Source organism: Labrus mixtus, chromosome 20 (genome assembly GCF_963584025.1).
Source record: "Labrus mixtus chromosome 20, fLabMix1.1, whole genome shotgun sequence".
NCBI lineage: Eukaryota > Metazoa > Chordata > Actinopteri > Labriformes > Labridae > Labrus > Labrus mixtus.
Window position 1 is genome coordinate 6344482 of NC_083631.1, and position 14465 is coordinate 6358946.

Genomic DNA, 14465 nt, shown 5'->3' on the forward strand with positions numbered 1-14465 from the left:
GCATCAGGATACCAAAAATTGGTATTCAAACACCCCAAAGAGAATGATGTTATAAAGCTGAGTAGCATGAAATATAGGAAATAAATCAAATCTATGCTCTCGCTTTGGTCTTTGATGTCCTGTAAATGTTTATCACTCGATTAGTGTTTATTTCATTGTGAGACTAAGCGTCTTCCTGTATGATATAAACACAGACACCCGGGTACATCAGATGTTACACCACTCTTTATAGTTGTCAGCATTGTTAGGATACAATACAAAATACAGACTTAACACTTTATAGGCATTAATTGGACGGCAACGCTTAAGAGGTTTACATTCAGTAATTTAAGCTGGAAAAAAAAAAAAATCTAATTGGGTACATTGTTTTTATCATTAGAATGTATTTACCCGTTCAACAACATCACCTGAAGCGTAGTGTTTGACTCGGCAACATAAACGACTCTGCTCTGCTACACTAAACTTAAAGGAGGTGAGGCTGTCCATTTTACACACAGGATGAACAAAGTGCTTCATACAGTATTTTATGGAGCAGCTGTATCTGTTTTCTTTAAATCAACTCTCTGTCTGTACAGTGCAAAAGGATTAATGTCTGCTATACTTTAGATAGAATAATATCTAACAGTGGAACACAGCTTAACACATATTGCACGCTGCCCGCTGTTAGCTCCACGTGATCCCACTTCTGCTTCCTGTAAATGTTGTGATGATGACTTTGTACGAGTCAAGAATGATCCTTAAACCGTTACAATGATGTTTTATAAAAACAGGTGCCAAGTTTCCCACTATACATCGTCTCATACATATTCATGTTACTAGTATCAGAAGGTAAGTATCAGAATACAGAATAACAGCATTAAAAAAAGAGTTAGGATGGCTATAACCGGCATGGGAGGAATTCTGAGGCTCTTACACCAAGGCATAAATATAATGCAGTAAATTAAAAAGAACTATTAGAGAACATAGGCTACACTTAGTCAGAAGTTATGTTACATTCAGTTGTGGTGGGCAGCTTACAAAAATATAGCACATGTCAGCTAAGAGAAGAGGATTCTTCCAAACCTTCAAGTGCACATAAATAAGAGTCCGTCCAAAATGGGATTTTTTTTAGATGGCAGCTGATCTTTAAAAGGTATAAAGAAAACATTTTTAAAAACAACAGATACTGAAAAAGTAAGGGTTGAAATAGAAGTAGACTCTTTTCTTACGATTTCGCACAATTCAGCTCTGCACATTCACTCCGGGAGCTGCTCTTTATTCAGCAGGTAAATTTTTAATAGGAGTTGGTAACACTTTAAATGAAGGTCACAATATTCACCATTGACTAGTTTCTAATTAGCATGCTAATTAGTAGCATACTGGCTGCTTATTAGTACCTTATTCTACATGACCATAGTCTATAACTCATAGTTCATTAACTAAGAGTTTTCACTCAATTCACTAATTCTAATGAGTTAAAGAGCTAGCATTAGCACTTAGCAGGGAGTGACTGATTAGCCAGAAAATAATAAATCGATTTTTGGAAGTTATGAATGTATAAGAATCTAAATTTTTACATAATTCGATTTTTTTCCCACACCTCTAATGTTAAAATTATAATTCATGTTCAACAACTTCCTGACTTACTATCAATAATCAGTAATTAGGACGGTAAACTCTTAGTTAATAACCTGTTAGCTTTAGACTCTGGTCATGTAGAATAAGGTACTAATGAGCGCTTAATAATGACAACTAAGCAGCCAGTATGCTACTAATTAGCATGCTAATAAGCAGCTAGTTAAGGGTGAATATTGTGACCTTCATGTAAAGTGTTACCAAACATTTAACATTATAATAGAATATGAATTAAGTCTAGTGCAGATCAGCATCATGCTGCTCAGAAGTCATGCTGCAGACAGCACTTGAAGTATTGTAAACAGTTACATCAGAAATAGGCGTGATGATGTACGTTTTTTTTTATCCACCCCTAGCATTGTTTTCTGCATGTTTGATAAAAAAAAAATCATATTTGCTTTTAAAGGAAAACACATGTGCAGATACAGATATAACATGATAGGCCAGGCTCTAATGTGAACGATGTGAATTCAATATCTATTTCAGGATAAAGTTAGTTTATTTTGATATATATATTTCTTATTCTTAGCTATAAATATAAATAAAACGACTGAACTCTTACAGAAAGAAAACTTAAAAGATGTTGCAGAGTCACTATGTCTCACTTGGTGAAGGTACGTTAACAGCCAGTTTCTTTTTATGTATTTGTCTTAAATATTTAAGTTTAAGACTTCCAAAAAACTCAGTTTCATCTTGAGAGAATAAACAGAACATATAATACCACTGATATAAAGCTAACTGTTTATCTCTGATGCAGAAGGCTCCGCCTTCATTTTGATCAAAAAAACAATAACCAGTCTTTTTTTGCTCAAATGGTGCGCTGAGTTTCAGGTGTGAATGGTTGCATGTATATACAGTATATTTGCATACAGTCTGTCCGATGAAGGAGCCATGTTGTCGTCTCCATATATGTGTTTTATATGAGTGTTACCAAGCCAAGGGGGAGGCCATTCGTGGACTTCTGGGGCTCTTTTGGTTTTCTGCAGCTTGCCGCTCAGCGAGGGCTCTCTGTGCAAAAGACAAAAAAATAATATATAGGTTTTTACATATGCATCGCGGGAAATGTCTGAAGAATGCTTCTGCCCCTGAAATCCTCCTGATCTGGATGTTCACACATGCAGCTCACACAGGAGATTATACATGTCAGACAGGGGGGGTTGGGAGGCCTCCTGAAGCAAGACATGATGTAAAAAAGTGACATGCTGAAGTGGCAGACAACATTGCAATTTACATTAATGCTATGTGCAGTTCAACAGAATCACAAGATAAACAGGGTGCAGGATAGCCTAGTGGTTACACTGCACGCCCCATGTACAGAGGCTTAAGTTCTCGTGACGGTGGCAGTGGGCGCAGCCCTTTGCTGCTCATTTTCCTCCACTCTCTCATCCCAACATTTACTCTCTCTCTTCCAATAAAGGCACCCAAAAATATCTTAAAACAAACAAAGAAAAAGCAAAAGAGGGGAGAAGAACATGCTTGCAGGCGAAAACACAATGCAGCAGTTTAATCTTGGGCACAGAGATCGCATTGATTGCGTGCATACAGTCTATGGTCATGCACCGAACGCAGGGAATAAAGGTCACCCCTCCTACTCGCTTGAGGTGAAATCTCCTGATTAAATCGTGCTGCGTTCTCCGGTCAGCTCACTCGAACTTTCAGCGTAATAACTCTCGGGGGCTCTCATAAAGTCAATGTGTTTCGATCACACATGCAGCTCAGCTGAAAGTGTGAACAAGACTTCTGTGAGTCAATATAATGCTATCAGTTAAATGGTTTTTAATAGCTCTTCTGAAATGAACTATTTTGTTTGATGAATTATTGATTTATGGTTAATTAAAGCTTCATTTTAACATTTTATGTCCTGTTTTTATTTCATGTTTTTAAATTAGCTTTGGAACACAAAGATTACATTCTTTAATATAAATGTGATTTTGAAAACAATTTAATTATAAAACCTGAATTAACTTTGAATGTATTTCTATAAAACATATAAATGCTTGATCATTACATCTGATTTCAGGGGGCTGATTAGTACTTTTTGAATGTCAGTTCGTTAAAGATGCTTGGAAACAACTTCTGCCTATAGAAGCTGAATGTGAACTATAAATGAATGAATCTGAATGTTGAGCTCATTCTTAGCTGTTCAATTATTAAAAAAGGCTTTCTGACAACAATAACAAGACGCTGAAGTCTGCCAGGCTGCAACACAGAACCCACACAGTGATTCTGTTTGGCCTTGTTGAAATGCAGGCTGTGCTCATTAGACACTGCACAGGCTTTCTAAAAACACAACCCCAGCAAAGTAGAACATCTAGAAAATAATGAGGTAATCATCAGACAAAGTAAGTGTTTATCTGCAGCCAGTGAAGTTGTTTAGTCAAACAGTTGTGTTGAATAGTTTGGGCTGAGAGAGAGAGTCATGGAGGATGAGATGCAAACAGCTCTGACTATCACAATGCAGACGTTACAGCTTGACCCCTTTCAGTGAATCAATCTTTCCCGCTCACCTCAAACTTGCCCATGAACTCCCCAAAGATCCCAAAGAAAGCCTCCGTGTTGGTGGAGTTTCCGTCTTCTCCGAAGAAAGAGGCAGTTTTGCTGAATTCTTCCATCGCTCTCTGTTGCAGGGACTCCAGAGACTGCACCGCTGGATGACTGTTCTCCAGAAAGTTCTATGCATGCTGGAGTCAAGGGAAACAAGATTTACATCATATCGACTACAATTTCATTGTTTCTTATTCTTTTGTACAGGATACACTCATGACGGCAGCGAAGCGGTCCTCAGCCGTCGTGGGCATTTTCTGACAGGCTGAGCGAATATCCTGAAGAGTTGTTTGAAGGTCGTTCAGATCGGATGTGATAGTCCTCTGGTTCACTGTACAAAGACAAAAACATGACAAATATGAATCTTGATTATGTTCATTCTTAACTATTCAACGGGTATGAAACAGAGGTCGAAGGAAAGTGTATTTACCTTTGGCTGCAAGAGGAACCATGGTTAAATCTTTGGAGAAATCCAACACTTCAGGAAAGTGTTGACATAACGACTTGACCAGAATATGTAGAAACGTCGACTTCCCATCCACTGTCTTAGTTGTGCTCAACTGCAGAAGACACAATAAGTCATAACTGCATAAGCATTAAATGTGAAGAAGGAACAGAGAGGCTGCTTTAAAAAGCAGAAGACATCTTGTTATGGATATCTATAAGACTTACCTCTGTGAGGAAGTTGATCTTGAAGCCTGTGGTCTTGTTGGTTTTGGGCTGGCTGTTGTTCAGGTAGTTCCCCATCGCCAACACAAACTAAGGAAAGATGTAACGCAGCATTCAAATGAAGTCATACTGTGCATTTGACTCATGGACTGTTTAAAAGAAGTTGATGAAGGGAGGCCAAATGGCCTAGCGGTTATGTTGTGTGCCCCATGTACAGAGGCTATAATCCTTGTCGCAGCAGCCGAGGGATCGAATACGACCTCAGTCCTTTCCTGCATGTGATCCTCCACTCTCTCTTCCCAACATTACATATCTCTCTTCAGCTGTCCTATCCAATACAAAATTAACATCACACTGTATTAAAGAATATCTGACACTAGAAATTAAAAACATAAGCTCATTTTGAAAACGTGTCCTGAGGAAATATGTCTATACAATCTCACTTCTTTTGCACTCAGTGGAGTCGCCCCCTGCTGGCCATTTGAAAGATTACAGGTTTTTGTCACTTCCTGACTGTCTTCATTTACAAACGCAGATGCTACATCCATTCTTTTGCACAGTTTAAGGTTCAATTTAAATCCAAGGAGAACATTTCACAAACTCTAGCAGCGGTTCTTTTAAATATATATATATATATATATATATATATATTATTTTTTTTGTATGTGCTTGCACTTTACAAAAGTCTACCTCGAGTATCTTAGCCAGCTTCTTGCTCGTCTTCAGCTCCAGAGAAGCCTTGTAGAGACAGTCGTACGCTCCCCTCAACTCCTCCGTCTTCTCCTGCAAGGAACACTTGAAGAGGAGGCTCTCCAGGCGGGTCTTATACTCGGGCACTGACAACATCTGATGTAGAACACACACAAGAAGCAAAAAGAACTTGGTAAACACAAAAAAAAAAAAAAAAGACACAGCAGGTATTCCACAGTTTACTTCGTTTTGACTGTACCTGCAACACAAACTGGTCTGGCTCGCTGAGTTTGCTCGGGTTCTGTCTGTACTCTTCATACTTTTTGACCTCCTCTGCATCTGGGGCATACAGCAGCAGCTGCTTGATGTGGGCCGGCTCAAGCCTATCGGTGGCCATGTTCATCAGCACCTGACGCAGCTCCCCTGGAGAGAGCTTCAGGTGGGCTATCAGGATGGCTAAAGGTTAAAAGAAAATAAATAATGCATTCATAATCAAACCACAGTTTATTCCTAATCATAAACCAGCGATTCCTCTGGGATGAGAGGAAAAAATAAGTATCAACATAGTCACATCGTCACTTACAGGCATTGTAGGCCTTCTTATGGGACAGAATTTCAACGACATCTTTCTTCTTGAAGGTTTCTAGCGGGGGCAGCTCCAGAGTAGGCACTTAAAATGAGACAAGTGTTAATGAAATTCCAGGATGCAGGTACATAGTAGACAGCACAGAAGAGAAAATGATGAGGATGTTGTTCAATTTAACGTACATTTTATTTATGAGGAATAAAATGTGAATAAATATTGTGTTATGTTGTTTTATGTTACTGATTGTTGTTTATTTTAAACACCGCTTACTCAAAGGTCCAACTAGGGACCAGAATTGGAAATAAGTGAAAGCTATAAACTGTCTCTATGTTAAATTGCATCATTCCTATTCAATAAAAATAAATTCAATTTAATTTACTTCAGTTTAAATCTATTTATTATCCCTTTATGACAAGACAACGGAATTCCATAAATTGGGAAACATATTTTTTCCTCTAGAAATAGCAGAACTTGAATATGGGGGAGTATTTTGGTTTAGTTATTGTTTTTGTTTAGATACATCTGGTTGACTCTGAATTCTCAGTGTGACTTTAATGACTTTAAATAACTTTAAATAATCACACTCCAGGAATAAGGAGATCAAAGAACCTGGTTGATAAAATGCACAAACATACTGATACAAGGTTCATCCTGCCGAATCATTTAAAATTAAAATACTTAATATACTGTGCATATGAGAGGGGCTTACTGAGAGTTTTAATGTAATGATACAATGAAGCACTGCAGACAGCCACTTGTACTAACTTGAGCTCTTCTGTGTCCCAAAGTGCAGCTCCAAATCCAGATACTTCACCATGTCATGCAGTTTGTCATAATCGGAATTTGCTCCCAGCTAAGAAAGACAAATTGTAAATATTAATTTGAATTTCCCATGTGTCTGATTTTTTTCAATTTCGATTTCTATGTTCATACCATACAAAACATTCAACGCTCACCTGTCCCCAGATGGTCCCCTCTGAGTTTTCCACTTGCTCCCAGCGCAACCTCTTCACACTCATATGGTTGGAGTCCATCCTAGAGAGCGACGGCCTGGGTAACGGTGGAGGGGAGCAGGGTGGGGGCAGGGGTGGAGGTGGTGGTGGTGGCTCCAGGTGCTCTGTTGGGTCGGATAGAGAGTGGGGGAGGGACTGGGGTTGGCCGTGGGAATGCTTGTGTTGGGACTGAGTTTGTGACTGGTGTGCAGACTGCAGCAGGTGATGTGAGGGCTGGGACTGCGGACGGGTGGCCTGGGTGGAGGTCTGGACTTGATGTTGGGATTGGTGGTGCTGAGGCAGAGGCTGGAAAGAGGAGAAGGTGGGTTGGTGTGGCTGGAGGGGTTGAAAGGTGGAGAGAAGGGGCTGAGGTCTGTTGGGCTGCTGGGGAGGGTGGATAACATGAATCTGATGTTGGTAGTCCTGCGGAAGAGGTTGTGGGGTCATATGGTGGATATGGTGGATTTGAGGCGAGCTGGAGTGGTGGTGGGTCTGCTGGATGGAGTGGGGTCTTTGAGGAGAGGGCTTTGTGGGCTGGGGGTGATGGGTTTGGTGGATCTGCTGCTCTTGGTGTCTCCCTTGCTGCATCTGTTGTTGACCTTTAAGACTTCTTCGACTCTGATGGGAGTGGCCGTCCCGGTTTAGCTGAACTGGGAGGGAGGCCGGTTCAGGTGGGGCTTGATGCAGAAGCTCTGTGGAGGAGTGATGGGCCTTGTGTTGATGTATCTGATGGGTTTGATGGAGCAGCTCCGTGGAGGCGTAGTGGGCCTGAGGTTTATGCATTTGATGGAGCAGCTCCGAGGAAGAATGGTGTGGTTGTCCTCGATGCATCTGGTGAGCTTGATGGAGGAGTTCAGTTGAGGAGTGGTGGGGCTGCATTTGCTGCAACTGATGCGCTTGCTGCAAGAGCTCGGTGGAGGAATGGTGGGCCTTGGTTTTGTGCATTTGGTTGAGCATTTCTGACGACGAGTAGTGGGAATGAGCTTGTTGAATCTGCTGGATCATCTCAGCTGACGAGTGGTGGCCCTGGGTCTGTTGCAACTGATGGAGCACCTCAGCAGAGGAATGATGGACTGGGACTTGGTGCATCTGGTGGAGCATCTCCTCAGAAGAATGGTGGGGCTGGGACCTCATACCCTGATGGCTTTGGTAGATGCCCTCAGCATACTGACCTTGTTGGCTGGGATGAGATGTCGGTTGGGGCGATGGCTGGTGAGGAGACGGGGCTGAACGGGATTGGCGTCGTTGGTGATGACTCTGGTGGGCTTGCTGCTGCTGTGCTTGGCGCATCATCAACAGAGGATGGCTGGGATGGTGGTGGTTGGAGTCCGGGGAAGGGAGCGGGGGTAAGGATTGGTGGAGTTGTTGGAGAGGCGATGGCGAGTGCGCCTTCTGCTGCGTTGGCTGGGTAGGCATCGAATGGTGGCTCTGGTAGATCTGCTGCATCTGCTGCTCTTGATATGCTTGTTGCTCCTCGTAGGCCTGACGCTCCTCATAAGCTTTTCGCTCTTCGTAGGCTTTTTGCTCCTGGTAGGCTTGAAGCTCCTCGAGTGCTTTTTGCTCCTTGTAGGCTTGACGCTGTTCAAATGCTTTTTGTTCCTGGTAGGCTTGGCGCTGTTCATATGCTTGTCTCTTTTGAAAGGCTTGTTGCTCCTGGTACATTTGTTGTTCCTCGAAAGCTTTTTGCTCCTCATATGCCTTCTGCTCTTCATATGCCTGCCTTTCTTTGAAAAGTTTCGCCTGCTGTTCGTGGAAAGCCTGCTGCTCTTGGAATAGTTGTTGTTCTTCAAAGGCTTTCTGCTCCTCATACGCCTGCCTCTCCTTAAATGCTTGTTGCTCCTCATAGGCGTGTCTATCCTGGTAAGCCTGCTGTTCTTGGAAGGCTTTCAGCTCCTGTATGGTAGCGTGGACTTGAAGATCGTCTCTTGCGGGCAACACCTTATGTAAGGAGTGGCGTTTAGGTGGTGGATTACTCCGGGGAGGAGGTGGAGGAGGGGGGCCAGATTTCCGGCGAACTGGCACATATGCTCTCGGGGAATGCTCAGGGGTGTAGCTAGGGTTTATCTGCTGCTGCTGCTGTTGTTGCTGTTGCTGTTGCTGTTGTTGCTGTGACTGTGACGGTGCTGGAGGGGGGGGAGGCGGATCATTGAACTGCACAGGTGGGGGTGGTGGAGGGGTCATTGGGGGCGGAGGGATATGGTCGGAGGAAGACGAGTAGGTGAGGGAGGAGGCATTCTCTTCTCCGCTGCTGCTTTGAACGTCACTCGGGCTGCTGAGCTCTGGGGCCACAAATCCTCCATTTTCCTCTTCGTCCACCACCAAGTCCTCTTCATTATCATCATCCTCCTCATCTGGGAAGTCCATCTGCACAATATCCTGGCATTAACACCAAAGATTTAAATTAAGCCACCATTTAGAGTCTTATAAAGATGAATTTAATGACTTTTGGGATATATGCCCATTTTCTTCCCTACACCAAAAGAATTGTCTGTAATTATATCAAGCTACTTGAAGCATAATCTATACTGTTCTAGGATGTTTATAAGTAAAAGAAAGCATGCACAAGGGAAAGAATAATGATTCATAGAGTTGCATGAAAAAATGGCAGAGACACCAGCACCTGCCATTTCAAATTGTCCTCTAGTACTTATTACGTCTGACTACAAATACATCAATTAATATGTCAGGAATAGTTATTCATATTTTATCATTGTGGTAAAAAAGGTATTTTTTGCAACACGAATTGCTGGTGTAGTCCTGCTGTGACTCTACCTCCTCATAATCATTCTCAGGGGTCAGGAAGTCATCAACGATAGACACCCTCTGTCCCAGCTGCTCGCTCAGCGCATCCAGAAAGCGATCTGTGTCTTCTGAGCGTGGTGGTTTGGAGAAGGTGTAGCGGCGCTTGCTGCTGCGATGGGTAGGGGGACTAGACGGGTAGTCAGGGGGCTCTGGAGGAGATGGGGGAGGGCTGTCCAGGCTGATGTAAGGGTTCGAATCTCCACTGGTTTGACTTGTCAGACCTGACGAGTAGAACTGGGCTGCAGGGGGGCTTGGGAGGGGCTCCGGCCAGGATGTAGGCAGTGGTGGGCCCTTTCTGCTACCTGAGAAAAGGAAGATATACAGTATACAGTTTTATATTGACAGCATTATCCCTGTAGCACCATGTGTACAAAAACACAAAGGATATCAATGTCTCAAAGTTGATTAATTAAATTAAAGGTAGTCAGGACTTTTATCATGCACACATATCTATCCACCAAGAAAGAAATCCTTTGCCTGTCATCAACCATGAAATGTTGCTTTTGGCTCCAACAAAATCATAAACCTGGAAATGTTTGCACACTTTCTACAAGCTGTAGGAAATTCCCACAATCACTCACCAGCTAATTCAATCCCAGACAAGAGTGGCAAGACTGAACTACATTACTCAAAAAAAAAAAAAAATCATGACTGTGTATGACTTCAAAGCGTTGTGAAAGGTTCAGATTTGAGAAAAAAAAGGTTTCAGCATAAGAGGCCCCTAAGATTACTAACAATTGCAGAAAACACATATTCCTAAACGGAGTGTTTTCTAGTTCCACTTCCACCATCACCATATCCTCCTTCTGTGCTTCAAAGTTTCTGGTCTATTTTAGGCTACATTTAATTTAACATGCAAGCAGTATTAGAGGTACATTTCAAAATAAGGGCTCACTATTATTTACTATTTTATGATGTTTTTATCCCAATAGGTTTGCTTATAACTTTCATATTATTTTATGATATACTGTATGTTTTACCTTTTTACTCTCTAAAGCACTTTGGTTGACTTCGTGTTTTAAATGTGCTTTATAAAAGAAAGTTGACTTCACATCTAGATGCCAGTAGACCCCTAATAGGTCTACTTTTTTTTCAAAATAAACTTCAACATTCATAAGAGCAAGGCTGAATAGAAGGTTATTTTTGAGACTCTGTGTTGCTGTATATTTCAGTAAAAACACGATTTAAAGACAGAAAATCCTGTTCAAGGATCGGTTCAATTCAAGGATATTCAGTTGAGGAAGAAATGGGTCTGCTACCTTGGGATTTATCATTTTACACTGCAGTACTTTTGAAACATGTTATTCTCCCTCTCTTACATCATTCCACATGCATGCGCAGACACGCAGACACGCACACACTCACAATTAATAAGCTGAGTAGTTATCTTATACACCTATTACTTTAAGTAAATGTATACTATCAGCTACCTGTGTTAGCATGTATTGAAGGGGAGGATGTGCGCGAGAGGGGCTCCAGATCCAGCAAACTCTCTGGTGCAGGAGGAGGACGACTCTTCAGAGACTTGGACCTCTTGGATGAATACATGTTTTCCAGTTCAGCGTACACTGCTGACAGCTTGTATGATGGGAATGCAGAAAGAAACCAGAGTGAGATCTCTCGCTCTTATAATGATGAAGCCTACTTTTATATGAATGCATCTTTTCTCATGAGGATGGGCCTCGGTACGTACATTGGTGAGGTTGTTGGGAGTTTCCGGAAGGGAAGTACCATCGCCAGACTGTCTCTCTCCTGGTGCCAACCTCATCCCTACCTCCAGCACGGGCTCTGAACGAAGGCCTGTGACGATATACCCATTAGCATGGCTGATACACAACAAAAGATCTTTTTTTCCAGTGGACTAAAAGTTAAAGCACTGGGCCATATATGGTCACTGATTAGGTCCATTTTGTAAGATCTTTTCTTGGGTTTATTTGGGCAAATTATACACTAAAGTTAGCAGAGTTTAGGATTTCTGAGGGCCAGGTATTCACCATTTTCATATGACCATCTTCTTCCTCTGATGTGCAACCAGGGAGGAAAGCCCAAATGAAGCTAAAAATCTGGAGGGAAATTGGGCAATATTTCAAGTTAAAAAAAAAAACATATTTGGGAACTGTTTAGCTACTGGCTAACATTAGCATTCAACCGCTTCCTAGCAAACAAAACCATTTGATAATGGGACACAACACATTAGGAAATGCCGGTTAAATGCTGCAGCACTAGCAGGTTAGCTTGCTAACTAGGTAGGCAATGCTAACATGTAGGCCTGCCCAAGCGCGAGGTGTATAATCCCAACTAACACAACCATGAGCAAGAAATTAGGCCTTCCTTCTCGTATCATGTAACACTATCAAATAGAAATGTTGAGGTTAAATTGGTTGTATGCTAATGTTAGAGTACTCTTGTCTTTTTAGGGTTTAGTGTCTTCGGTTAGAAAACAAGTTATCGAATATGTTGTTTCATGTTGAAATGTGGCTCAATGTTCCTCCAGATTGATTGGAAAGCAGTGAAATCGTAACATTTGTTCAGATTGTCTATGTTTAAACCTAAAAGACTGAAGGACAACTCGTTAAAGCAGTAGAGTTTCCCGGCCTGAACGCGGTAGGGGCAAATGGCCACTGTATAAATACCGGCAGTGGACAGGGTCTGATATTAGCTTTGAAAGCCAGCCAGTGAATTTCAGCTACATGTGAATATTGTAAACCATGAAGTTTATTAAAACTAGTAGAAAAAGATGTAAAAAAACTCTTTGTACTATTTAATCTGATGGTGTTCATGATCACAATGAGAGTAATGCAAATTCTTCAGAAATAATATTAATGACGTGATAATGATCAAAGGTGTCATGGCGGTCCTTTTGTTACTGTTTCTACTGATGATGATGATTTTAATGAAGGTCTGTACCCAGGCCCAAGTGTGTTCCAATGACCAGGTCATCAGAGCTACGGCCCCTCACACTGCTCCTGTACGTGGTCCCTGTCACCCTCATGGAGCTGCTACGTCGATGGGGCTCGGGGGCCACCTCAGGCTCTGGAGGAGGGGGAGGAGGAGGTGGTGGTGGTGGTACTGGAACACACACACACACATTGGCAATGCAAAGGTGCATATGAAGGGCTGCAACACCTGAGAGTGTTTAATTTAGATCCCCATGACAGCTTTCATCTAATACACAAACCACTTTGCATCCACACACGAGCACCTCAGAAGACACATGCACCAAAATTATAGAAAAAAAGAAAAAAAGAAAAAAGACAAAGGACGAACGCATGCACACACCTGGCGCTTTAAATCCAAGGAAGCGTGAGATCTTGCTCTGGCAGTGTTCCTGCTCCTCATATGTCAGCAGCTGGTAAACAAACTGCCAGATCACCTGTTTGGCTGGAGTGTCAAGCACCGGGAACACATCCACGATGAGAGTGTCCACATTCCTGTGGCCACAGAAACAAATGTGAGGTGAGGTGACAGACATCGCCCGGCTGTCCAAAAAGAGGGTCAGAGTTGTGTTCGGGAAACTTTATACCAAATGGTTCTATCATTTAATTTCACAAAACACAGAGCCTTTAAAACTTTGTATCGTATTTTCATTGGCTCTGAGGGGAACCAAAGATAAACCCTGACCATGTCATCAAGGTTATCACGGTTTAAACTTTAATCTCTAATTGTTGAACAAAAAGTGATGTGACGACATTATTTGGACCAATATATTTATTTCATCAAAAAATCCAGCACATCAACTCATTCACTTTAAATTTGTACATAAATACTATGCAACACCATATAGGCGCTTCAAAATGAAGCTTATAGACCATCCAAACTGCACTAAATGTAATCTTGATGTTGTTGGTACATACTTCCATGTTTTCTGGGAATGTCCTTCAGTTTCCACCCTTTGGTCTAAGGTGACTAAATGTCTTGAAAATATCCTGAAATTCCCAGTTCCCAAACAGCCCTCCCTACTGTTATTTAATGATGACTTTGCTCTCAGGGATAACACCAGACTGGCCTTTAGGAAAATTATCTTTGCAAGCTCAACTGCGGCAAAGAAGACGATAATACATTCTTGGTTCTCTGTTGAATCTCCATCGATAAAGGAATGGTTTAACTATTTTAGAGACATCTCTCTTATTGAAAGATCATTAGCTGTAACTCATAAGGCATGGGCATCCACTTTACAGGCTTGGGATTTCCTTATTTCAACTCTTTCAGATCCACTTTTTCTTGAACAAATATAACCGGTATTATAAACAAAATGTAGACTTACACTTTTTGTGAAATTGTTTGATTGAATTATTGTTATTATTATTATTATTATTATTATTATTATTATTATTATTATTATTATTTTTAATCTGTTTATTTGTTTTAGTTTTATTTATTGTGCTGTGTCTATAGGTTTTATTTTGTGTGCATATGTGTGTATGGGTATATATATATATGTGTGTGTTTACATGCATATCATAATTTCATTCAGTAATTTTGTCTTTGTTTTAAATTTTATGTATATTTTTCCTCATCAAGGCAACGGCGATCTGTAAATAGTTTGTATGTTTGATGATGCTGTCTTT

General features: G+C 41.4%; 1 protein-coding gene across 1 annotated transcript in view; it reads right to left on the reverse strand.

Annotated features, from left to right (window-relative positions):
* Positions 1-204: 204 nt before the first annotated feature.
* Positions 205-14465, reverse strand: part of grid2ipa (glutamate receptor, ionotropic, delta 2 (Grid2) interacting protein, a) — a 33618-nt gene continuing 19357 nt past the window's right edge. Inside the window, exons 9-23 of the mRNA XM_061065399.1 lie at positions 13177-13328; positions 12805-12966; positions 11591-11697; positions 11328-11475; positions 9868-10199; positions 7060-9471; positions 6869-6956; positions 6101-6187; positions 5777-5973; positions 5518-5673; positions 4831-4917; positions 4589-4718; positions 4371-4489; positions 4122-4286; positions 205-2622 (exon numbers count right to left, since the gene is read on the reverse strand). Of these exons, the coding sequence (XP_060921382.1) occupies positions 2542-2622; positions 4122-4286; positions 4371-4489; positions 4589-4718; positions 4831-4917; positions 5518-5673; positions 5777-5973; positions 6101-6187; positions 6869-6956; positions 7060-9471; positions 9868-10199; positions 11328-11475; positions 11591-11697; positions 12805-12966; positions 13177-13328 (4423 nt within the window). The 3' untranslated portion in view covers positions 205-2541. The remainder of the gene's footprint in view (positions 2623-4121; positions 4287-4370; positions 4490-4588; positions 4719-4830; positions 4918-5517; positions 5674-5776; positions 5974-6100; positions 6188-6868; positions 6957-7059; positions 9472-9867; positions 10200-11327; positions 11476-11590; positions 11698-12804; positions 12967-13176; positions 13329-14465) is intronic.